Source organism: Amblyraja radiata, chromosome 15, assembly GCF_010909765.2.
Source record: "Amblyraja radiata isolate CabotCenter1 chromosome 15, sAmbRad1.1.pri, whole genome shotgun sequence".
In the NCBI taxonomy this organism is placed as follows: domain Eukaryota; kingdom Metazoa; phylum Chordata; class Chondrichthyes; order Rajiformes; family Rajidae; genus Amblyraja; species Amblyraja radiata.
In genome coordinates, this window is record NC_045970.1 from 25,179,281 (window position 1) to 25,205,179 (window position 25,899).

Here is a 25,899-nt window from a genome sequence, read left to right on the forward strand (position 1 = left end):
ATCTTTGGTTTAAACCAGCATCTGCAGATCTTTCCTACACAAGTGAGGGGGGGGTCGTGGCAAATGGGAGGGCAAAGGCCAGAGATGAAAAGGAGACGAAAGGGCTACAAGATAACAAGGGGAGTGAAATGCAAAGCCAGAGAAAGGGATAAAGGTGTAAGGGGGGCAGGATAGTGGGGAAGTGTGCGTGTGTGCGCACATAGTTGGGGTAGAGGGAAGACAGGGGATTACATGGGGATGGGGGGGAGACTTATCTAAGATTGGAGAATTCTATGTTCAGACGTTTGGGCTGTAACTACTCAAGATGATTTTCTTCCATTAAGTCAATCCAGACCAATGCAATTGTAACTGCAATTGCCAAAGTCATATCGATTAATCAATTTTAATTCAATAAAAAATTCATGTCAGATGACAGAAGCACTATCCTCCAATTTCCTTTCTGTTTTAAATAATACTTTGAAGTTTGTTTTCAGTTTGATCATAATTTTAACCATAGCCAGTAATTGTCTGATGTACCACCTTTAATTTTAGAAGTTTATATTTTACGATTCCACGATGTGAAGCAGCAGAATAATAAGACAAAATAAATTGTATTTCATATCCATGTTAACAGAGTAGCCATGAAAAACATTTAAATACGACATGGCTTTCTAACTCCCCAGAGTTCACTACAATACTAGATTGATCAAGTTTTGTTTCTTCCAATAAGCAGGCAGCAAATGTCAAATTATACTAAATATATTCAAGGGCAACATGACCTTTCAGTATTCAGGCAGAGACAAATTGTTATTTTCCTCCATTAAGTTAATCTAGACCAAGACAACGGGGATTGAAATTGGTTTACGTCAGATTTGTTAATTAATTTTAACGCAATAAAATTCCTGTATTCTAGTTTTAAATCATTCTTAACCTGCCAATCAAAAAGATTTTTGCAAGGTTTTTAAATTGATATGTGAAAATCAACAAAGGCAACTAAGAACCGAAGTACCCACTATCAAGGGTGTTTATACACACAAGAACGGGGACAGGTAAGTAAGTGTAGGATCAGATCAGAGACATGCGAGGGTGGGGCACTAGGATCTGTCAACCGCTGTTGCTGGAGAATATTTAACAATGCCTAAACAAGTGGTCGACACAGTGGTGGACCTGCCGTTTCAAAGCACCACAGATCCAATCTTGATCTCGGCTTCTGTCCGTTTCCTCCGGCTTCTTCCAACACCCCAAAGACACGTAGGTTTATTGGATAATTGCCCCCCATAAATTGCCCCCAGTATGTAGGGAGTAGATGCGAAAGTGGGATAACATAGAATCAGCTTGAAAGGGTGGTGGATGGTCAGGAGGGACTCAGTGGGTCCATGGGCCTGTTTCTATGCTGCATCTTTAAACTAAACATACGGCCAACTCAAAAAGTAGTACATTTTAAGAGGGAAATAAAAATGTGCACCCGACTCCCTTTAAATTGAATCATACCTTTGTAGTTTATTACTTGCGTTTAGGCTACACATCGGATTTGGGTCTGATGGAAAGTCATTGACCTGCAATACAAACCCTGTTTCTTCATACACATTGATGCTGCCCAACTAGAATCTTTACACATATAAATTTACACAAGTTTTTGTAAACTGGTTTGAGGTTCAAGCAGCTATTCATGCACCATGGTCCAGTTTGAAAGTAGTCGGGCTCTTCCTCGAGTCCCGTTTTTAGTTCACCCAATTCACAAATGGTGAAAATCTTTATTTAAAAAAGGCATGTCGGTCTTCTCTAAGCCTTTATTTTCTGCATGCAAGGCTGCAGTCACTCTTACCAGAAAGCCAAATATCTTGAGATGTTCCAACACCAAGTCATGATTCCACTTCAAAATGGTCTCAGGTAAATACATTTGAAACTTAGCCTCTACCCAAGTGGGAGCAAAATTGAACTTTCATGACAGAATAACACTAACTATCATCCATCCTCAGTTCATGTACCTCTCCCTTCCACTCCATTCATTTTCCTGCACAAAGCACAACTCCAATAATAATGTGTCTGATTGTGCAGAAATCCAGATGGTTTGACATCTGCTTCATCTGGTTCTGCTTCCCATACTCCTTTTAAATACCAGACTCACATGAACATTGTAATATTATATCCTACCTTCAAAAGTGAATGTTAAATATGTTAGGGCAAAGATTGGAGAAGTTTGGTTTATTATAGTCACATGTACTGAGGTACAGTGTAAAGCATTTGTTTACATACAATTCAAAGACGACATACATACATACAATTAAACTGTTCACACTGCACAGATAAAGGATAATGGGTATAACATTCAGTGCAAGATTTAACATTGAGGTCCAATAAAGTCCGATTAAAGATAATGTAGCATCTCTGGTTCAAGATCCTTCACCTATTCCTTTTCTCCAAAGATGCTGTCTGACCCGCTGAGTTACTCCAGCTTTTTGTGCTCTTCTTCGGTTTAAACCAGCATCTGCAGTTCCTTCCTACACTAAAGATGGTTCAAAGCTCTCTAAAGAGGTAGAGAGGTCAGGACTGCAGTCTAGTGGATGATAGGATGGTTCAGTTGCCAGGTAATGGGGCTTTTTCACGGGGCGAGTTGACGCACGATGTCACCAGAGTGAAGTGGTCGTGGTCCAGCACGAGTTTCGCACGATATAACGGGGGGTAGATAAAGAGTTCCCACGGTACTCGGCATTTCTGTTATTTGTGCGAGTGACTTGTCCGTCTCCCGAGCTTTCCCGTTAATCTTGAATGAACATCGTGAACTGTAGTGTTGTTAATCACGTGGCACAAATGATGTTACTTTGTTTTCACACACTATATTGGGTTTTTTCACACACTATATTCCTCCCTTGGTTGAATTGGCTCATTTGGAGACATGCCTATAGTAACTATGTGCATCGAGAACGCTTGCGTGAAGGCAGAAGGGTGAGATTAATTAAAAAGAGAATTAAGAGGAAGTCTCACTGGGTGAAGCCCATCTTTCAACGGAGACCTCAATTTGGACAATATGATCAGCTGCTTAATGTGCTGTGCAAAGAGGATAAAAGTGCATTCACAAACTTTGTCAGAATTTCACCCGAGCTCTTTAATGAGCTGAAGAATAATCTGTTTTTTTTTAGACAAATGTTGTTTGGTGTGATGCACCTTCTCTCAATATGTGCAAGAAGTCGTCTTTTTATTTTGTCAAATAGGAATAAAGACTTTGTCTCACATTGACCGTGATGGTTGTCTTATTTTATTATCTACTGAGAGGTGAAACTTTCAAACGTTTAACCAGTCAGTAGACAGACAATAAATAGTAACAATCGAGCCATAAATGGTGTATACATGGTGAAGGGAACAACGCTGTGTGCAAGATAATGTTTAAAATCATGCGAGGAATCGATCGGGTAGATGCACAATCTCTTGCCCAGAGTAGGCGAATCGAGGACCAGATTACATAGGTTTAAGGTGAAGGGGAAATGATTTAATATGGATCTGATTAAATACTGTCAGTAGTAAACCCGATCAAAAACAACATCAGGACGTCTATTAAACACCAGAGATCCCAGTAAACACCCAGCCGAGACTTATTACAGGTCTAGTGGAAAGACACAAAGCGCTGGAGCAACTCAGCGGGTCAGCCAGCATCGCTAGACAACATGGATAGATGATGTTTCGGGTCGGGACTCTTCTTCAGCGCTGAGTTACTCCCGCATATTGTGTCTTTCCAATGCAGATTAGCGTCTGCGATTCTTTGCTCCTGCATTACGGGGTCTATCTCGATTCCCGATAAAGTCTAAAACCCATCCTCCAGAGTTCTCAGCCCAGGGCGCCCATAAACAAGCCCTTAACTCCACACTGGGGACAGAGGCTGAGAGGTGTACAAAACCATGAGACGAACAGGCAGGGAAATAGACAGAGTCCAGGGTAATATATGTCCTTTGCCCACAGAGGGGATTCGAGGACCAGAGGGCATAGGTTCAAGGTGAGGGGGGAAGATCTAATAGGAATCTGAGTGAGGGGTAACATTTTCGCACAAAGGGTGGTGGGTGTATGGAACAAGCTGCCAGAGGAGGTAGTTGAGGCTGGGTCCATCCCTACATTTAAGAAACATTTAGACAGGTACATGGATAAGACAGGTTGGGAGGGATATGGACCAGACGCAGGCAGATGGGACTAGTTTCAATGGGACATTTTGGCCGGTATGGGCAAGTTGAGCCGAAGGGCCGGTTTCCACACTGTAACTCGATAACGCCAGTGAGTATACGATCTAAGATAGTCCGAGGGTCTCGAATGAGGTAGGTAGTAGTTCAGGAATGGTCTGTGGTTGGTGTTAGGATGGTTCAGTTACATAAGTGCTCAAATGTAGGCACCGTTTTCGCAGTGGAAGCTCCGAGGCTGCAGCGGGCGATTGTCGTGTTGGCTGGGACTCCTGTTATCCATGCAGGGGATTGACCTCAGTCTGAAGAAGGCTCTCGACCCGAAACGCCACCAGTTCCTTCTCTCCAGAGTTGCTGCCTGTCCGGCTGAGTTGCTCCAAGCAACTGGTGTCTATCTTCAAAGGACTGACCACCGGGCTGGATGTCGGGGTTGGCGTGTTGCGTTTCACAGACCGAACTGTCCAATTAATGGTAACAGATGGGCACTGAGGGAAGTCCCCCCCCCTCTCTGTTTATCTGCCCTTTCTTTAACTTTTGTGCCTCTATGCAAGTATCTCGCGAGCCATCCCAGACTGCCCATTTCTGCTCCCCCTCGTCTTTAATAACTACATTTCCCTAACAATTACTATCTTTGTTAGTTATAGGAGCAACATTAGGCCATTCGGTACATTAAGTCCACTCCGCCATTCACGGCTGATCTATCTCTCCCTCTCAACCACATTCTCTTGCCTTCTCCCCATAACCTCCTGACAGCCGCACTAATCAGGAATGTATCTATCTCTGCCCCTATTCTTCACCCTTTTGACAGTAGTTTTGTTTTATTGGAGACGCGGGAGACAGCGGATGCTGGAATACTGAACAAAACACGAAATGCTGGAGGAACTCGGTGCATTTGTGTTTAAGAAGGAACTGCAGATGCTGGAAAATCGAAGGTACACAATAATGCTGGAGAAACTCAGCGGGTGCAGCAGCATCTATGGAGCGAAGGAAGTAGGCAACGTTGCCTATTTCCTTCGTTCCATAGATGCTGCTGCACCCGCTGAGTTTCTCCCGCTGAGGTTTGGCAGGCGAGGATTATGTTACTTGGAGTGCAGGAGGCTGAAGGGTGATCTATTGGAGGTGTATAACCGAGGGGAAATGCACAGACTTTTACTCAGGGTCGGGGCATCAAAAAGTAGAGAACACGGGTTTAAGGTGAGAGGGCAAGATTTAATAGAAAGCTGAGGAGCAGCTTCTTTACACAGAGGGTAGTAGGCAACGTTGCCTATTTCCTTCGTTCCATAGATGCTGCTGCACCCGCTGAGTTTCTCCAGCATTTGTGTGTGTGGGTGGGAGTAGGGGGGAGGGGGGGGAAGAGAGATAAGGCAGCCTGAAGAAAGGGTCGCCTGTCCATTTCCCTCCGTAGATGCTGCCTGGCCCGCGGAGTTCCTACAGTCTTAGAAACTGCTTTAGACAAAAAGAGACACAAACTGCTGGAGTAAAATAGCTCAGCAAGTGAGGTACCTGAACACTCAAAAATGAAAAAGAATGAAAATGTGATTATTTCACCTCCCTTCAACTATTTTGTGTTTCAGCATGAGAGGGATTATAACATTAGAAACATTCATCTTGTAGTGATGTGTTAATGAAGAATTGCAGACATCAATCTGATAGTAAAAAATATATTTATTTAACAATGAGGTAAAACAAGCACTGACAATCAAACTGCTCAGTTACTCACCGTTCGCAGGAGTTCCCACGGTACCCGCAAGAGTTATTACGGATATCGCACGGATATCGCACTGGCCACTTGTTCATACAATGTTGCAATGCTCAACCACAAGTGTGCAAATCACTCTTGGAGAAATTCAAACTTTCTTGAATTTTCTCCCGAGTGACCAAGTTACACGATTACCTGCCGTTAGCGCCACGGTGGTCCACGGTGGTCCACGAATGCCGTACTGTTATCGCACGAGGTTCCCACGATGTTAAACTCTGGTTCACTCTTGCGTCAAGTCGCCCCGTGAAAAAGCCACTTAACAGATAATAGCCCATAGTCCAAAATACCTGCTAGTCTGGCAGCAAAATCTCAGGTGTGTCTGATTATTGGTGTTTTACAGTACAAGGAAACCAGTCTATCATTGCCTATACACGGTGTCTGTTCCCAATTGGGATTCGCCATTTAACCACTGAACTAGTGCATGAAGATTTGAGGATGTTGCCACGACTTGAGGGCCTACGTAATAAGGTGAGATTGGAAAGTAGGCCAAGCAAGCCTTTTCATTGTTGGGTGGGGCTGCAGAGCATAAGGTTTCACATGGTTATGAATGAGTCGTTCCCACAACTGATTACATTATGTCTAACCACGTCATATATTTAGATTGCATTTTTAATGAACATAACAATAATTTGGACGCCCTTCTCCTTTTAAGCAGAATGGTACTTTCAACCACTGATCACCGAAATAAGAGCTGATCATGTCGGAAGGACCTCGGATCCATGCCAACAAGACCTGCAATTTAGATCTCCTCAATTAATAGAAACATAGAAAATAGGTGCAGGAGTAGGCCATTCGGCCCTTCGAGCCGAATTAATCTATTCAAACACCGATGTGTAAATTGGGGCAGATGATTTCAAGCCAAATTAGATAATAGAAAGAAAGATCAGCAAGTGAACAAATTCAGGGGAGCAACCTGGCACAATATCTTTTCATTTATATATTTTCTAAGCTAAAATTAAAACCGAAAGGGTTGAGACGATTGCAGTGGCCATTTGGCAATAATTAACACAGATCACATATGATCAGTGGCAGGTTTAGTTAGTGGCTGATGAACAAGCTCAGTAACTTTGCAGCACTCAATCTGTTTCGCTGGCAAGACACATTTACCGAGGCCAAATATTTTGGAGGGCAGGACGGCCAAGACAGCAACTGTAGAACACGTGTTTAGCGCGCGTCTGCCACAGCCACAATGTTGACATACAAGTAACAGCACCAATCATTAGCCTCACCAATATTCAAACAATGAATTGTAGCCGAGAAATGCTCCAACTTCAAGTCTCAGCATCAAAGCCATCAGTGATGCACATAACCAGGGATACTCCATGCTTCACGCTTATTGTCCATGACAATCAATTGCTGAACTTCTAATTTTCATCCATCTTGCCGTTATTCTCTCCTTCAGCAATCATGCATTATTCGTGCCTGGACAGGCTTGGACTCTCATTGCAAGTATGATGCGTTTTAAGAATCATGGTAAACTTGAAAATGTGACAAGGTGACATTCATGAAGGTGAATTATGACTGAATTAGGAAATGGTCATGGTAAACACGTGGTCTTGGAGTAGATCAGACCAAATTACTGTCCTAATACAACAACTATTCCATTCTCTGCCCCATTCAAAATGCATTTATTTACACCAGGCCAAAGATCTCAGAAGCAAGGGTGGATCTTGATACCTTTTACACCAAGAAAAAAGCTCAGCCAAAATGTGAAATCACTTGATTTTGGGTTTAAATTCAGTCCCAATTAAGAGGACAGTTCACAACTCCATTCATGTACATGAATGTACATAGCTCAGCACTAGCTCTCATAGTACTATGGCTGCCCAACTTACGGTTCAAAGACAATCAAATATTAGGCTCAATTAGACTATCAAAGTCTCTGTTATCACCTAGTACACTAACTGCATCAAAAAATTATTTTAATCTTGAAGCCTTTACTATGCTGGTTTACGAATCTCACTCCTTTGCATTTTCCCCAAGAGTTCTGCAAATAAATGTTTTCTTTCTCCGTTCCACTGCCCTAAAGATCCACAGAATGTGGCAACTGGCAGCAACCTCGCCCCCACTGCACATTCTCCACCGGCAATTGCAGACAGCGGATCACCTATTCACCTGCTCCATTATGATCCATTCTATCAAAAGATCTGTTCCTCTGCTGGCCTGGATTCACTAAGCAAAGTGTGAAGATAAATGTGAGACTAAAGATGCACCCAAAGCCTATTTGAAGAAATGCAACATCCCACCGAATTCTGAGACTATCTGGTCCATCACTGCTCCGAGTGGAAAAGCAGCATTCAGAATGGTATCGAGAAACATGAGGACAGGCATAAACAGCAGGAATTCATCTACTCAACCACCCCATCCCTTGCTCCATCTTGGGGAAGAACCTCCAGTTCCCACAGTTACATTATCAGCCACCTCAGAACCACAGACCCTGCTCAATCTGGAGGGAAAGCCCAACATCATGCAGCTTCCCATATTCCTACCTAGCAAGAGAAAACACAACGCTGCAACCAAAACTTAACTCATCATGCACCAGAACCACAATATGGAACTTCCTGGTTCATTGGGCACAAATCATTAACTAATGGGGAATTTTGATCTGCACAGTTCATAGCCATGATTTAAAATAAAGCCATGAAGTGGAGCAGACACCCAGCAGGACAAGCAGCATTTAAAAAAAGTTTGCAAAGTTTTGGTTGCAGTGAGGGGAAGGATGGCGAGAAGGAGGAATGTCCTTGACAGGGTGCAAACCAGTGTTCTCCATGTGACATAAATATAGTGGATGCCATGCAAGATGAATGCTTAAGTATAGCTGATCTGTCTGTAAGAGTGGAGGGGGGGGGGGGGAAGGAGTGAGAGCAGATGAGAGGGAAAATAAGCTACCTTGGAACTTTGGGATTAGAAACATAGAAACATAGAAATTAGGTGCAGGAGTAGGCCATTCGGCCCTTCGAGCCTGCACCGCCATTCAATATGATCATCCAACTCAGTAGAAGCCAGTATATGGTGGAAAAACACAATAGATCTGGTAGCATCCATGGAGGAAAATAACTGAGGTGCACTTGAAAGAAAGCTGTTAAAGTGCTGGAGTAACTCAGCTGGTCAGGCTGCATATCTGGAAAATATTGGTAGGCAACATTTCAGGTGTCCCAAAACGTCAGTTATTCATGTTCTGCAGAGATGCTGCCTGACCTGCTGAATTACTCCAGAGCTGTCTTTTTTGTAAACCAGCATTAGCAGTTCCTCGTGTCAGAGTTGAAATTACAGTGGATGACCTTGCTATAAGGTGTCCGGTACTATCCAGTGCCGACACAAATAGGAAAGATTGGACACCTTTTTCCTTGTTGTTATTCAGCTTATTTAATATCGTTAGGCGCCTCCGCAGTCTACAAAGTATTATTTTAGTCATTGGCGTAATGCAAGAAATATGGGTGGCAATTAGCACAAGGTTAGGTCAAGGAAAGAGTATCCGAACAATGTCTATTTGGGAAATGTTAAGCGAGAAGTAAATGTTGAATTGAACGGATAGCTCCCCGCATAATGGCCACATGAAATCTTGTCACGGGTCAGACAGGGCGTCGATGCTTCACCCACCTGACTGCATCACCAACACTCCTTCAATCCTAAAAACCCGTCTCTAGTTGCGCACTCAGGATGATCTTGCATCCATCGCAAGTTGGCAAATTAATAAAAGCATTGTTATTATTTATGTGCAATAGCAGTTTTGTTGCTTTTAATAAATGCAACTGACCTAAATTACACAAGACAGTTCTTCTCCACTTATTTCTCTAGTTAAAAAAAACAGTTCATCAGATAACCTCAATTCCTTGAACTCATTATCCAGCTAAGAATGATGTTAAGCTTCAGCTCGCACTACATTCAGGACATCAGTCGCACTACATGATGAGCATGCAACATGTGGTGTCCGGAGCAGAATCCATATGTCAACACGCATTTCAGATTGGATGCTCAATCACCCAAGGCCACTTGTAAAGCATTTCAAACAATACAGATAAATTATATGCCTGTGTGGATTGGTAGTGAAGATGAATTAACTGTCATGGCGACGATTGAAAGTTGATATTGATTGGCTTTTGTTTAATTCATTAAATTGTTCAAAGAATACAATCTCTAAAAGATAATCTTTTGCAGCCTAAATTTCCACCACCCTCTTGCCAACCCTATTTTCCATCTCATTTTCTTTCAACAGACAAGTCAAGTCAAGTCAAGTCAAGTCAAGTCAAGTCAAGTCAAGTTTATTTGTCATATACACATACGAGATGTGCAGTGAAATGAAAGTGGCAATGCTCGCGGACTTTTGTGCAAAAGACAAACAACCAAACAAACTATAAACACAATCATAACACACATATTCTTTTACATAATAAATAATGGAAGGAAAAACGTTCAGTAGAGTTAGTCCCTGGTGAGATAGGCGTTTACAGTCCGAATGGCCTCTGGGAAGAAACTCCTTCTCAACCTCTCCGTTCTCACAGCATGGCAACGGAGGCGTTTGCCTGACCGTAGCAGCTGGAACAGTCAGTTGCAGGGGTGGAAGGGGTCTCTCATGATATTGTTGGCTCTGGAGTTGCACCTCCTGATGTATAGTTCCTGCAGGGGGGCAAGTGAAGTTCCCATAGTGCGTTCGGCCGAACGCACTACTCTCTGCAGAGCCTTCTTGTCCTTGGCAGAGCAATTCCCAAACCAGATGGTAATGTTCCCGGACAAGATGCTTTCCACAGCCGCTGAGTAGAAGCACTGGAGGATCCTCGGAGACACTCTGAATTTCCTCAATTGCCTGAGGTGGTAAAGGCGCTGCCTTGCCCTACTCACGAGTGCTGAGGCGTGTGATGCCCATGTCATATCCTCGGAGATGTGGACTCCCAGATATTTAAAACAGTTCACCCTATCCACAGGATCCCCATTTATCCTCAATGGAGTGTACGTCCTCGGATGATGTGCCCTCCTAAAGTCCATGATCAGCTCCTTCGTTTTTTTGATGTTCAAGAGGAGGCTGTTATCCTGGCACCAGAGTGCTACACCAGCCACCTCCTCCCGGTAGACCTTCTCGTCGTTGTCTGAGATCAGGCCCACCACCACAGTGTCATCAGCAAACTTATTATTGGGTTGGAGCTGAACCTAGCCTCAGTCATGTGTGTACAGGGAGTACAATAGGGGGCTGAGGACGCAACCCTGGGGCGATCCTGTGCTCAGGGTGAGGGACTTTGATGTATTCCCTCCCATCTTGACTACCTGGGGCCTGGCGGTGAGAAAGTCCAGGACCCAGGCACACAGGGAGGTGTTGAGCCCCAATTCCATTAGCTTCCGGGCCAGTCTGGTGGGGACTATCGTGTTGAAGGCTGAACTGTAGTCTATGAACAGCATCCTCACGTAGCCCCCCTTCTAGCTGTCCAGATGGGAGAGAGCGGTGTGCAAGACCTGGGAGACCGCATCGTCCGTGGATCTGTTCGGACGGTATGCGAACTGCAACGGGTCCATGTTCCGAGGGAGGAAGGCGCAGATGTGTTTCTTCACCAGCCTCTCAAAGCATTTCATGACTACCGAGGTAAGGGCCACCGGACGGTAGTCATTCAGACAGGCTGGGGAGGCATTTTTTGGTACCGGTACAATGATGGATTTTTTTAAGCAGGCAGGGACCGCGGACTTGTCCAGGGAGAGGTTGAATAATGTAGTGAGCACTGGAGCTAGCACAGGACTTGAGTACTCGCCCCGAGATGCCATCGGGGCCTGCAGCTTTTCTCGTGTTCACCCGTGTCAGAGCCCTCCTCACGTCGTGCTCGGACAGCGAGAATGTGTACACATTCCTCCCTTCAGCTTCGGTAGCCAGCCCGCTGGCGGTATTGTCGATAGTCGGCAGACCTGGAGTGGTGTTGCCCCTCTCGAAACGAGCGTAAAAGGAGTTCAGGTCATCAGCTAGGGAGGTGCCGGCACTTGCGGATGAGGGAGGGGTGCTCCGGTAGTTGGTTACAATCCGTAGCCCCTGCCACAGGCTTCTGGTGTCCTGCTGCTCCATCTGTAACTCCATCTTGTCTCTGTACCTTCTCTGTACCAAGACATTCAGTCCATCAAGTCTATACCATTGTCATTCCTATTCATTCACATATTTCCATGCACCCTCTTCTCTAACCACTGCCCAACTCCTGAGTCACCTGTCATCCACTTATATCAGGGGTAACTTACAGCTGCAGCTTTTGAATTGAATTGAATTGAATTGAATTGAATTAGAACAAAAGGGGGAGGGGGAAAGAACTGGATATTTCCCCAGGTCATCAACAGAAATTCACTTCAGTCATCCTTCCCATTTTGGTCCAGCAGTCTCAACTATTGAAAAAATAAATTTATTTCAGATCTGTCATGTTCTTAAAAGCTGAACTAATTTGGTATAACATTACAAGTCTAAATGGATGCCTTCAGTTCAACAGGACCTACAGATCACAGCCTGCTCGGATCACCATGTTTAAAAAATGATCTTTAATATTACAAAGGCAAAACAATTTTCCAGCAGTCCTTCCCAGCAAACAATTACTAAATCTATCACTTCATCTTAAAATTGACTGCACTCAAATGCAGGACACAAAACTAAACTAAAGGCGGCACAATGGTAGAGTTGCTGCCTTACAGCCAATGCAGCGCCGGAGATCCGGGTTCGATCCCGACTACCGGTGCTGTCTGCACGGAGTTTGTATGTTCTCCCCGTGACCTGCGTGTGTTTTCTCCGAGATCTTCGGTTTCCTCCCACACGCCAAGGATGTACAGGTATGTAAAAATTGGCCCTAGTGTGTGTAGGATAGTGTTAATATGCGGGGACCGCTGGTCGGCGCGGACCCGGTGGACCGAAGGGCCTGTTTCAGCGCTGTATCTTTAAACTAAATTCTCAGACATGTCAAAAAGGACCGCCCACTTCAGCAATGAGGGTGCACTGCCAACTGTTTGCTGATCCCCAACAGAAGTTATGTTTGTATTCTTATTGAACATCAGCTTAGCCTTCCAAAGACAAAGACTTCAAAGCACAAAGGCAATTTCAATGGCACTTGACGGACTATGTCCTGAAATGGAATAGAAATTAACAATGGATTTGGAAACCATGCCTTTGTGACAAAGATTCGATAACTATTGATTGAGAACAGATTGCCAAGAAGCAGTACTGTCAGGCAGCTCTGATTACTACAAAATAAAGTTTATAAGAAATAATGTATTTTTAATAGCCACATGACCCCGCTTTGCCATGTCCCTCATCTATTTTCTTCTGAAGAAACAACCTCAACGCAACAACTATATCATCTCCTTTCAGAACCTAGTATGCCTCAGTGTGATCTCCTCCATTTTGCTAAACACCATCTTTAATTTTTCATCCCAGGACAAATCAGGGACAGCACTGTGGCATAGCGGCAGAGTTGCTGCCTCACAGCGCTGGAGACCCCGGTTCGATCCCGACTACGGGTGCTGTCTGTGTACGTGCTCCCTGTGACCTGCGTGAGTTATCACCAGGATCTGGAAATACTCAGGTGGTCTGTCTACATCAATTGAAAGAGAAACAGAGGTAATGCATTTCTCTCCCCTCAGAGGGGAAATCCATATTTGTTTCTCTTGCCACAGATGCAGGCTGACTGACTATTTCACTCATTTTCTGCTTTTATTGTAGACTTCCAGCATCTGCATTACATTGATTTTCCACATTATCCATTGTGTTGAATTGCAACCACCATCAACGAAGATGGGACAGACTTTAAAAAAGAAGCAGCAGCTCAAAGCTGGGTGTCCATGGGAGCAGCAGCAAGGTACATCATAACAATAGGAAACCTCCGGGTTTAGCAAAACCCTCACTCTACTATGTTGCCGCTTTATCTTTCGATTCATTAGGTCTATGGATATGACGATTGGTAGTGTTGCGCATAAAGGGGCAGAATGTCCAAGGCTGCAACAGGATATAGATCAGATGGACAATTAGGTGCATTGGCAGATGGGATTTAATCCCAACAAGTGTGAAGTGATACATTTTGAAAGGCACACAGGGTAGGACATATACAGCACATGGGAGGACACCAAGGAATGTTGACAAACAGAGGGACCTTGAAGTTCTATACCATTGTTCCCCAAAAGTGACAACTCCAGTCAGTAATGTGGCAAAGGAGGCATGCTTGCCTTCACAGGTTGGGGCAGAGAATACAAAGTTGTGATGTTATGTAGCAATTTTACAAAACATTGATTAGGCCACTGAGGAAGGATGAGGGTGCATTAGAGTGAAAGCAGAGGAGATTCCCCGGGCTGTTGTCTGGAATTCAGTGAGGACTTCAGTTACAGGGAGTGATTGGAGAGACTGGGTTTGTTTTCTCTGGAAAGAGAAGCCATAAGGAGGTCTGATAGGAGGCATACCAAATTAGGAGGTGGATCATTAGAATCCTTTCCCCATGATTGGGACATCATAAACAAGAGGCCACAGTTAAAGTGAGAGGATTAAGGCGATTGAGTGGGAAATATTTGTGTTGTTCATTTCCCCCACCAACATGGTTGATATCTGGAATGCACTTCCAGAGGAGGTGAAATCAGATACAATTACTATATAAAAGGCATTTAGGCTGGCTACGTTACCCTTTTAAATAGATAATGTATAGAATGGAAGATAGACACAAAAAGGAGTAACTCAGCGGGACAGGCAGCATCTCTGGAGAGAAAGAATGGGTGACGTTTCGGGTCGAGACCCATCTTCAGACGAAGGGTCTTGACCCGAAATGTCACCCATTCCTCTCCAGAGATGCTGCCTGTCCTGCAGTGTTACTTCAGCTTTGTGTCTATCTTCGGTTTAAACCAGCATTTGCTATTGCTTCTTACACAATATATAGAACTGCATGGATCTAACGGTCAATTTTCTGCATGGATCTAGCTAATCGATCCTGATTCAATGACGTGCAATTCAAACCTGGCAAGTTGCAGCTACGAAAAGGGGCTGCATCTGTGTCCATGATCAAGCAATCGACAAAGCCGAACAATCTCACAGCAACAGCTCTAAGCTCTGCACTCTAGATAAACACTTTGGAAAAAGTTCTAAAGTTACAGCAGATTCGGACTGTGACGTTTACCACTTCCAATGCCTTGGGGAGGCATGGGAACGACCCGATCCCACGCTCACTTCCCAAGAGTTCAGCACCCATTTAACCTCACTGCAAATCCCTGCAAAGTTTCGTCTTCAGTGTTTAGTGCAGTGCTGTCTGTGGAGGAATCACCATTTGAGTCAGGAGTTACATTAGCAATCGTTTCTTTGCAGAACGCAGTACTGCCAAGTTTTTTTAATATTAAGAAGCATCAGCATATAAAATTGTCAGTCTAAAAATGTTCTAATTTTCTTTGAGTTAACTTCAAGCAACAACAACTTTTTTTAATATCGTACGCAGCTAAGGAAACAATGTTAACACGTGAAAACAAATGTTCAATTCTAGTTATTTCCAACAGCCAAGCCAAGAATCAATCCTTTGCCAAGATCCTAGAGCTCACTGTGGGATTAAAAAAAAACACATCTCCCATGCTGCATTCCAAACATTTTCATACCTAAAAATCAGCTTTAATCAGCTTCAATGTATTATATGCCTTAAAAGGAACCGAACATTCTTTTTATTTGAGCAATCAGCTAGCCAACTAAGCACGAATCATATTATTGTACTGTTCACATTTTCTATCATCCACATTGAAGCGATCTGAAATTGTTGCTTTCACAACCCCAAGTTTCATGAACAACAAACTGAAAAATATCTGCTGCTGATCCTGTCAGCATGTAAAACTGAGAACGAGTTACCTAAACATAATCACACCTCTATCACAAGAACAGCAGCTTCGATCTATTAAACAATACTAAGGAAATGGCTCAGGTGAGTTTGGACTACATGTAATTATCTCAAGCATAGTAAATGATTGATAGATTACCAGTGCATTTGGAATATCCTGTGTATCACCAGTGCCCTTCAGATATCCAAAATGTAAAGAAATATCAAGTTTCAAGAATGCTGTATTATTTAAAAACTTCCCTCCATTCAAAGGGTATGAAGCAGACAGGCTGAAGCAGGCAAACAATGTGTACTCTGAGGGGGGGTCTAATTATTTTATCCAGAACATGAACTGCATTTGTTCAAACAAACTCCCAGGAAAAGGATGAACAGCAAGTGCTTTCCCCTCTCACTGTTTCGCCAGTAACACGGGTTCATACTCACAATATCATATCGTTAAGAAAATAGACACCAATAAGAGCAATACAGCAACCACATCACTATCTATCAGCTCCAGATGGATGACTGGATGAATTACCTTCACGCTAATTACAGGAGAAAAAAAATGAAAACTGGCAAATAAATGTCAACAAGATGCCTATACCACACACTAACATCTCACGCAGCCTGAACAGATGGAGAAATAGACCAGAACACTCAACGGAAAGGGAGCACACCATATGCAGACAGTGTAGCAACAGAAAGGTAGATGAGAGGGTAGGTAACGAAGAAAGGATGGTGAGAGGCAAAGAAAGAAAGGTGAGAGGCAAAGAAAGAAGGTAAGATGCAAAGAAGGAAAGGTAAGATGCAAAGAAGGAAAGGTAAGATGCAAAGAAGGGAAGGTGAGGCAAAGAGAGGAAGGTGAGGCAAAGAAAGGAAGGTGAGGCAAAGAGAGGAAGGTGATGCAAAGAGAGGAAGGTGATGCAAAGAGAGGAAGGTGAGGCAAAGAGAGGAAGGTGAGAGGCAAAGAGATGAAGGTGAGGCAAAGAGAGGAAGGTGAGGCAAAGAGAGGAAGGTGAGGCAAAGAGAGGAAGGTGAGAGACAAAGAAGGGTGAAAAGAAGCAAAGAAAGGAAGGTGAGAAGAGGCAAAGAAAGGAAGGTGAGAGACAAAGAAAGGAAGGTGAGATGGAAAGGAAGGTGAGATGCAAAGAAGAATGGAAGGTGATATGCAAAGAAGGAAGGTGAGAGACAAAGAAAGGATGAGAAGCAAAAGGAAGGTGAGAGGAGACAAAGAAAGGAAGGTGAGAATGGGGTGCAAGGAAGGAGCGTGCAATCTCACCGGGGCGAACTTGTAACGAGCCATCCTTTCGGCTGCACCAGAGCGCCTTCTCGCCGCTCTGCAAGATGTAGTGGTCCTTGGCTTGGAAGAGCTCCATGTCCGATCAGCGGCGGTGACACATGTTGGGACGGAGTGAGTGAGTGAGGAGCAGGAGCAGCAGCAGCAGCAGCGCCCTGTTCCGCCGGCGCTGCCTCCCCTCCCCTCCCCTCTCGCCGCTCACTCGCTGGCTTCCTGCAGCCACGGCCCACGTGACCCCGCCTCCCGCGTCACTGCCACGCCCTGTCCCGCCCCCTCGGCGTCACCGCCCCGCCCGCCCGCCTCAGCGCCCGGCCCCTGACGTCACCGTCCGACCCGCCCCCTCTTGCGTCACCGCCCCGCCCACCTCAGCGCTCGGCCCCTCTCGCATCACCTCCCCGCCCCGCCCCCTCCGGCGTCACCGCCCGTCCTGCCCCCCCCCTCCGACGTCACCGCCCGTCCTGCCCCCCCCCTCCGACGTCACCGCCCGTCCTGCCCCCCCCCTCCGGCGTCACCGCCCGTCCTGCCCCGCCTCCTCCGGCGTCACCGCCAGTCCTGCCCCGCCCCCTACGGCGTCACCGCCCCGCCCGCCTCAGCGCCCGGCCCCTCTCGCATCACCTCCCCTCCCCGCCCCGCCCCCTCCGGCGTCACCGCCCCTCCCGCCCCTTAAAGGGGTTACAACCCGTCCTACCTCCTACCGCGGAAGGGTTTTTCTGTTGGCCAAATTAAAGGTAAAGGTCTGAAGAAGGGGCTCGACCCAAAACGTCACCCATTTCTTCTCTCCAGAGATGCTTCCCAAAGATCACAAAAGGGGATTTGTATATAAAACCAAAAGAAAATGTCAAGGGCCTGTCCCACTTAGGCGATTTTCTGGCGATTGCCGGCGACTGTCATAGTTGTGGCAGGTCGCCGAAAAACAGGCGACTGGACCCCCCCTACGACAATGTCTACGACAAGCTACAACAACCTACCACCTAGTCGACGTCAAGCAACGCCAGGCTACCGACAACCTGCGACCCAATCGTCGCGACTTAGGACGTCCACCTACGACAACCTACGGCGACACCTACGATAACCTACGTCCACAAGCTACGACCCTGTCGGCGACAATTGAGGACAACTGAAGACATGTGACGTCATTTTGGCCTCTAAAAGACTGGAATCACCCAGTTTCCCTATAAAACGGGTTGTAGGGTGCGGTTTCGAATCATTCTGCATCATGACTACCAGGAGCAACATCAGAGGGCATTGTTCTTATTACAAGAACAAGAAGCCCTGCTGTTTGCAGCAGCCCTCTTGCATAAAAATCTGCAAGACAGAAGGACAAGAAGAATGGTGAAGAATAAGCCCAAGAAGAGGTCTCTGTGGTTGAAGGTCTTGTTCCAGAAGAGACACATGTTGGGTCAGTATGAAAACCTGATGACTGAGCACCAGCAAAAAGATGAGGCTGCCTTCAAAAAATTCAGGAAGTCCACGCACTTTATTTTTTACCTGATCACGTGTTTTTCCAAAGTCGCTAATTGACTTCGCCTGACGACAACCTGGCGACAACCTACAATAGCACCTACGTCAGGAGATGGCAAGCTACGACAAACCCGCGGTCGCCGACTGTCACCAAAACGTTTTGAACATTTCAAAATCCAGCGGAGACCAGAAAAACGCTACATCTCTTTGGGCGACTGAGGAGACTACTCACGACCATACAGGCGACACCCCAGCGACCGTATGGCGGCAGCCTAGTCGCCTGTAGTCGCCTAAAAAATTGCGTAAGTGAGACAGGCCCTTAACAAAATGTTTGAAACATTTGTTTCACATTTTCATTTATTCAAGAGCTATGTACTTTTCTATGTACCGCTACCATTTCATATCTCTCGGTTCACTCTTCCCTGACTCTCAATCAGAAGAAGGGTCTCGACTCAAAATGTCACCTATTCCTTTTCTCCAGAGATGCTACCTGTCCCGCTGAGTTACTCCAGCAATTTGTGTCTATCTTCGGTGTAAATCAGCACCTGCAGTTCCTTCCTACACACTTAATATTTTCTTTTACAGCTTGGTATCAAATTTCAGACATTTGACTATGTTTCTATCAGAACACAGCAACATGAGACAAGAGAGCTCTATACAGCAGAGGTGGGGGCATGATAAAGATTAGAAAATAAGTAATCAGTTAAGTAGAAGACACTAAGAACCTTGAGCAAACACAAGGTGCTGAAAGTACTCAGTGGGTCAGGCAGCATCTGTGAAGGGAAAGGATAATCCACGTTTCTGGCTCGGATGTAGATTGGGAGAGACTCAATAGTCAATAGTGCGTTTTATTGCCACCTGCTGATTGTAAACACAGTGAAATTATTTTCCTTTCAAACAGACCAGTAGAGTATCACCATACCCCCGATCCCTGATTAGCAAGTATACAGGAATAATCTACTGAGCTGCATTCAGGAGGCGCCATGTTTTGGCGCCAAGTTCAAAGTCCACACTCTAGTCCTTGTCCTCCCTTGTCCACACAAGGGGGGACAAGATAAGATTGAGGTATTTAGAGACTTGTTCGGTGGGCAGGAGCAGGTAGAAACAATGGGTCTGCCAGCAAACGTCACCTATCCATTTCCTGCACAGGTGCAGCCTGACTCACTGAATTACTCCAGCACCTGCTGTTTTAATTCACTAAGTATACTTGATGCTAGCAAGGTCTTAGTTTTCTTTTTCATGAATGGTTTTCCACCACTTCTTGGACCTGTGTTAGATTGTAGGATGAACAAAACAAATGAACAAAGAGGAGTCTGAAACCTGTAACACACAGAAGAATAAAGTCAGAGAGACTGCTTTTTATTATTAGCTTGGATTTTTAAATCAAAATTGCACCAAGTGAGTTTTAATTCAATGCATTTTTGTGGGAAATTCACTGGACACACAGCCTAGTTGTTTCTCTTTAGTTTATTTTAGTTTAGCGTAGTTTCGAGATACAGCATGGAAACAGGCCCTTCAGCCCATCAAGTCTACATCGACTATCGATCACCTGTTCACACTGGTTCTGTTATACCGAAGATAGACACAAAATGCTGGAGTAACTCAGTGGGGCAGGCAGCATCTCTAGAGAAAAGGAAATAGATGATGTTTTGGGTCAAGACCCTTCTTCAGACTGAGCTTCAGGGGAGAGGGAGTTATAGAGATAAGGAAGTGTAACAGATCAAAAGACATGAAGATCGGGGAAAATGTAGAATAGATCATCGTTAGCCAGGAGGAAGTGACAACATTGCAAACAGAGATAAAATGTAATCGGGGGGATAGTCAGACTAATCAGAGATGCTGCCTGTCCCACTGAGTTACTCCAGCATTTTGTGTCTATCTTTGGTGTAAACCAGCATCTGCAGTTCCTACACTTTCTCATCCGCTCTCAACACACCAAGAGCAATCTACAGAAGGCAATTAACCGATAAACCTGGACGTCTTTGGTATATGGGAGCAAACTGGAGCACCAGCAAGAAACCCACACGGTCACAGGGAGACTGTGCAAACTTGGTAGCTCTACTAGCTACGGTTAAGGAAACACTGACGTTTCAAAGAAATAATGAGTTTTGTTTGTCAAGTACCTTTAATGTTCCTCCTTTAAAAGTAATGTCAAGATGATGTAATTCAAACAGATATAAATATTGGTCCAGATGCCAAGAATATCTCTCCTGTTCCCTTACATTTATGGGGCAGAAGCAGATGGAGCCTTGATATTACCCTTCACCTGATAGATGGCACCATCACTAGACATTCCCTCAGTATGGTACAAATTATCAGCCTAGATTATTGGTGTTTTGGTCAAATCTAACCCAGAATGACAGTTTATAATTCTCGAAGATGCTGGAGTAACTCAGCAGGACAGGCAGCATCCCTGGAGAGAAGGAATGAGTGACGTTTTGGGTCGAGACCCTTCTTCAGACTCTCTCTGGCTACCAGCTGGAGTATTAAGTGAAATGTGTTAGAGCAACAACAAGGATACATAAAAGTGGGGTACCATTACAAGCATGCTAAGGATTGGAAGCAGTGTGATGTGGACAGAGTTAAAACATTCCTGCAACCAACAGATCAATTTAATTTAGCCAACATTTTTGCTGTACTGCTGAAGGTTTGTATTCAGATTGCCTTTGCGTCTCCCTCTCTCTCTCTCTCTCTATATAGTGATTCAGTACAGCAGCAATACTGCCATCTACCAGGCAACATGAAAAACTGCACAAGTATATCCATCAATGCCATCCAAAAACTTACTGTACGTTCAGCCATTCACCATCCAGTCTACTTTCATTCACAATCTACAACTTAACTCAGAACTACGAAATGCCTACACTATGGACTTTGGGCTATATTTTACTTTGTGCTATATTTTACTTTTGCCGTATACAATATATATATTTTAAAATTATTTAACTTTTTTTCCTGGGGTGGCAGGATGGCGCAGCGGTATAGTTGCTGCCTTACAACGCCAGAGATGCGGATTTAATCCTGACTACAGGTGCTGTCTCTAAAGAGTTTGTACGTTCTCCCTGTGATCGCGTAGGTTTTCTGCAGGTGCTCCGGTTTCCTCCCACACTACAAAGACGTACAGGTTTGTAGGTTAATTGGCTTTGGTAAAGATTGTAAATTGTCCCTAGTGTGGAGGACAGTGCTAGTGTAAGGGGTGATTGCTGGATCTAAAATGTGTTTATGTTTAGTAATACTTTTTTTAGTTTTTCAGTTCCTAAACAAAATAGCCAATTCGGCCCAGATAATGCAAATACTGTTCCCCAATTCACCACTCATGTTATATATACTTCACTTTATGGAAATACGTGAAATAACAGAACTATCAGTAATTTAGAGATACAAGGAACTGCAGACACTGGAATGTTGAGCAGATCACAAAGTGCTGGAGGAACTTAGTGGGTCAGGCAGCATCTGTGAAGGGAATGCACAGGCAATGTTTCAGGTCAGAACCCTTTCCTCAGCAGAAAACAAAGTGCTGGATAAACTCAGTGGGTCAAGCTGCATCTGGGCAGAACACAAAATGCTGGAGAAACTCAGCGTGTTAAGCAATTCTGAAGAAGGGTTCCGACCTAAAATGTTGCTTGTCCATTCCTTCCACAGATGCTGCTTGACATGCTGAGCTCCTCCCGCACCACCCCCTCCCCGGGCACTTTCCGTTGCAACCGCAAGAAATGCAACACCTGTCCCTTCACCTCCCCCCTCGAATCCATTCAAGGACCCAAGCAGTCGTTCCAGGTGCGACAAAGGTTCACCTGTATCTCCTCCAACCTCATCTACTGCATCCGCTGCTCTAGATGTCAGCTGATTTACATCGGGGAGACTATGCGGAGGTTGGGCGATCGTTTCGCTGAACACCTCCGCTCAGTCCGCAATAACCTACCTGAACTCCCGGTGGCTCAGCACTTCAACTCCCCCTCCCATTCCCAATCCGACCTCTCTGTCCTGGGTCTCCTCCATTGCCAGAGTGAGCAACAGCGGAAATTGGAGGAACAGCACCTCATATTCCGCCTGGGGACCTTGCGTCCGGATGGCATTAACATTGAATTCTCCCAATTTTGCTAACCTTTGCTGTCTCCTCCCCTTCCTTAACCCTCTAGCTGTCTCCTCCCATCCTCCCATCCGCCCGCCCTCGGGCTCCTCCTCCTCCCCTTTTCCTTCCTTCTCCCCCCCCACCCCCCATCAGTCTGAAGAAGGGTTTCAGCCCGAAACGTCGCCTATTTCCTTCGTTCCATAGATGCTGCTGCACCCGCTGAGTTTCTCCAGCAATTTTGTGTGCTTCCTCCAGCACTTTGTGTGCTGTATCTGCATTTTGGTGTGTTTAAGTAAAGCAAAAGATACATGATTGTTATTGCTGACGGGTTTTACAGCAATATAAACTTGTATTTTGTTGCAAATTTCATGACGTACGCAAGCCAAAGGATTATATTGTCTGCTTAGTACTGCCTACCCACTGTTGAATATGCGTCCTGGACTCATGGAAACAGCATAGCAGGTGGAAGGAGAGTCCAGATAGAGAGTCAAGAGTGTTTTATTGTCCCATATCCCAGAGAACAATAACATTCTTACTTGCAGCAGCACAACAGAATATGTAAACATAGTACACTGCAAACAATATAATAAATGAGAGAGGAAAAAAAAGTTTAGTGTGTGTAGATATACACATACTCACAATTACACACATCTATATAATTAAAAGTCTCATCTTGACCACATTCTGTCTGCACTGTATATTGATTTTAGAAAAAATGCTACCCTGTATCGCTGTGATTTTTGGCCAACTTACTTAAAGTCCTCCACCGCTGAGCCAGCCCTGAGGATTTTTCCCTTCGATGAAAAATAAAAAAGCTTTGAGTGCTTAAAAAACCTTGAGATCAGCTGATTGGCCCTCTCACCTGTCAACCACCACAATGAAGGTAACGCCCCTTCCGGGGGGGGGGGGGGGGGCACGATTATAAAACCCCGGATGCCTGGACTTGAGTCAGTCACTCTGCAAGATCGCGAGGAAGAGGCCACTGTCATTCTAAGCTGTGAATCAACTGAACTGTAAGTCTGCAATGTACTTGCAATAAATGATTTGTTAGCCCGTAATGACATTGCCCTGAATTGTTTTGTCTGCAGCCCTGCCTGTGCTTGAAAGTGCAATGTTTAATTGGAAATGAAATGACAGTGCCATAAGTTGTTTGGCCTGCTGCCCTGCCTGTGCTTGAAACTGCAATGCTTTATTAGGTCCGACTGTGGTTGGAAGGAATAAATGCTTTATTAGGTCTGCCTGTGTTTGGAAGGAATAAATGCTTTATTAGGTCTGACTGTGTTTGGAAGGAATAAATGCTTTATTAGGTACAACTGTGTTTAGTCCAAAGGTCCCGCTCATTTTGTGACTTCCGCTTAGTGGACAGGTCACGCAGATTGCGTAATTTCCGGTGAGTGCAGAGGTCACGGAAGTACCGCTGACTACAGAAGACCCACAGTGGAGAGGCTGCGTTCAGCCGTGTGAGTAGATTCAAGAAAGCTTACTGTCATATATATGGTGTGTGAGTCAGTGTGTGTGAGTGTGAGTATGAGTGTGAGTGTGTGAGTGTGAGTATGTGTGTGTGTGAGTGTGTACGTGTGTGTGTGTGTGTCTGTGTGTGTGTGTGTGTGAGTGTATGTGTGTGTGTGTGCGCGTGTATGAGTGTGAGTGTATGTGTGTGTATGAGTGTGTGTATGTGTGTGTGAGTACGTGTGTGTGAGTACGTGTGTGCGTGAGTCTATGTGTGTGTGTGTGAGTGTGTGTGTGTGAGTGTATATGTGTGTGTGAGTGTATGTGTGTGAGTGTGTGTTTAAGTGTGTGCGTGTGTGTGAGTCTGTGAGTGGGTGTTTGTGTGTGAGTGTGAATGTGTGTGTGTGTGTGAGTGAGTGTGTGAGTGTGTGTGTGTGAGAGTGTGTGTGTGAGTGAGTATGTGTGTGAGTGTATGTGTGTGTGTGTGTGTGTGTGTGAGGTGGAGGGTGTCTGTATGTGTGTGTGTGTGTGTGTGTGTGAGTCTGTATGTGTGTGTGTGAGTCTGTGTGTGTGTGTGTGAGTCTGTGTGTGTATATCGGAATTGGTGGAGAGGTGGACTATTGCGTTGGGGGATCAGCCCTCCCGCGTGAAGCTGGGACCCAACGGGTCCCACTTAGGCTCCTATATCTTCTTCCCGATGGCAGCAGTGAAATGAGTATGGCCAGGGTGGTATGGGTCTCTGATGATGCTGGCTGCCTTGTTGAGGCAGAGACTTCAGTAAATCCCTTCGATGGTGGGGAGATCATCTCATAAGCAATCCGAACCCTTCCTGTCAGGGCATCGCCTGCTCCATTTGTGCTTACTTTAGTTTACAGATGCAGCATGGAAATATGCTCTGTGGCTCACCGAGTCCATGCTGACCATCGATGGTGGAGAAAAATGTACTAGTCCCGCATTGGCCATATCAGTCACCTCACGACCCACAGAACTGAAATCACCCTCAATCACAAGGGACTACCTGAGAAAAAGAGATGGTTGTAGTTTGGCTGTTAAAAACCTTCATGACCTTCACTGTAGTATTACAAAGTCATCTTTTTTTTAATTGTAAATTAGAGGCAGAGGTCAATATGTAAACATTTAAATCTTTTTAATTTAGTTTTGCTTAGAGATGAACCACGGAAACTGCCCTTTTAGCCCACCGGGTCCACGACGACCAGTGATTCCCATATACCAGCACTATACTTCATACTAGGGACAATTTACGTCAAAGCTAATTAACCTACTTAATCTTTGCATCTTTGGAGTGTGGGAGCAAGCCAGAGCACCCGGAGAAAACCCACACGGTCACAGGGAGAATGTACAAACTCCATCCAGGCAGAACCTGTCGCCAAGATCAAACCCGGGTCTCTGGTGCTGTAAGGCAGCAACTCTATCACTGCGCCACCCTGCTACCCTGAATGTAGCACCATTTAGCTGAATTTTTGTGAATGTAGCAATATCTATTCATTACCAGAAATATGGTTTAACTTAAAATCTCTGCGAGCATATGTTAGCAATACCAAAAATTTTATTCATAAATCAAATTAAGATCTATGTGCCTGAGGTGCAGGATCTTTTATTGATCTTACTTAAGCCAAACAGAACCAAAAACATTGATTCCCAAGCCTGAGAACCCTAATAGTAAACGATAATCGAGTGCTGGGGCAACTTATAAATGGGCCTTTTGTTGTTGGGACTTTACATATTGTTTTTCTTGCCTTCCTCAGGACTTTCCAAAACACACTACACCCAATGAAATACCTTTGAAGTTTTGCCAATACTGTTGTTATGTGAAAAAGTGATCGCCAGTTCCCGCCAGTGATAATTACCAGGTAATGAGATTTTCAGTAATGCCAGTTGTGTGATTGACAAGGCCTCTCAGGGTTGTTCCCCTGCCC

General features: G+C 44.9%; 1 protein-coding gene across 2 annotated transcripts in view; it reads right to left on the minus strand.

The window, feature by feature from the left end:
- inpp5f (inositol polyphosphate-5-phosphatase F) overlaps window positions 1–17,217 on the minus strand; it is a 170,335-nt gene extending 153,118 nt beyond the window's left edge. The window contains exon 1 of one of the 2 annotated variants that reach the window (XM_033033831.1): window positions 16,963–17,217. In XM_033033831.1, the coding sequence (XP_032889722.1) occupies window positions 16,963–17,059 (97 nt within the window). In that variant the 5' untranslated portion in view covers window positions 17,060–17,217. The remainder of the gene's footprint in view (window positions 1–16,962) is intronic. The other variant, XM_033033830.1, reaches the window with a different exon arrangement.
- Window positions 17,218–25,899: the final 8,682 nt, after the last annotated feature.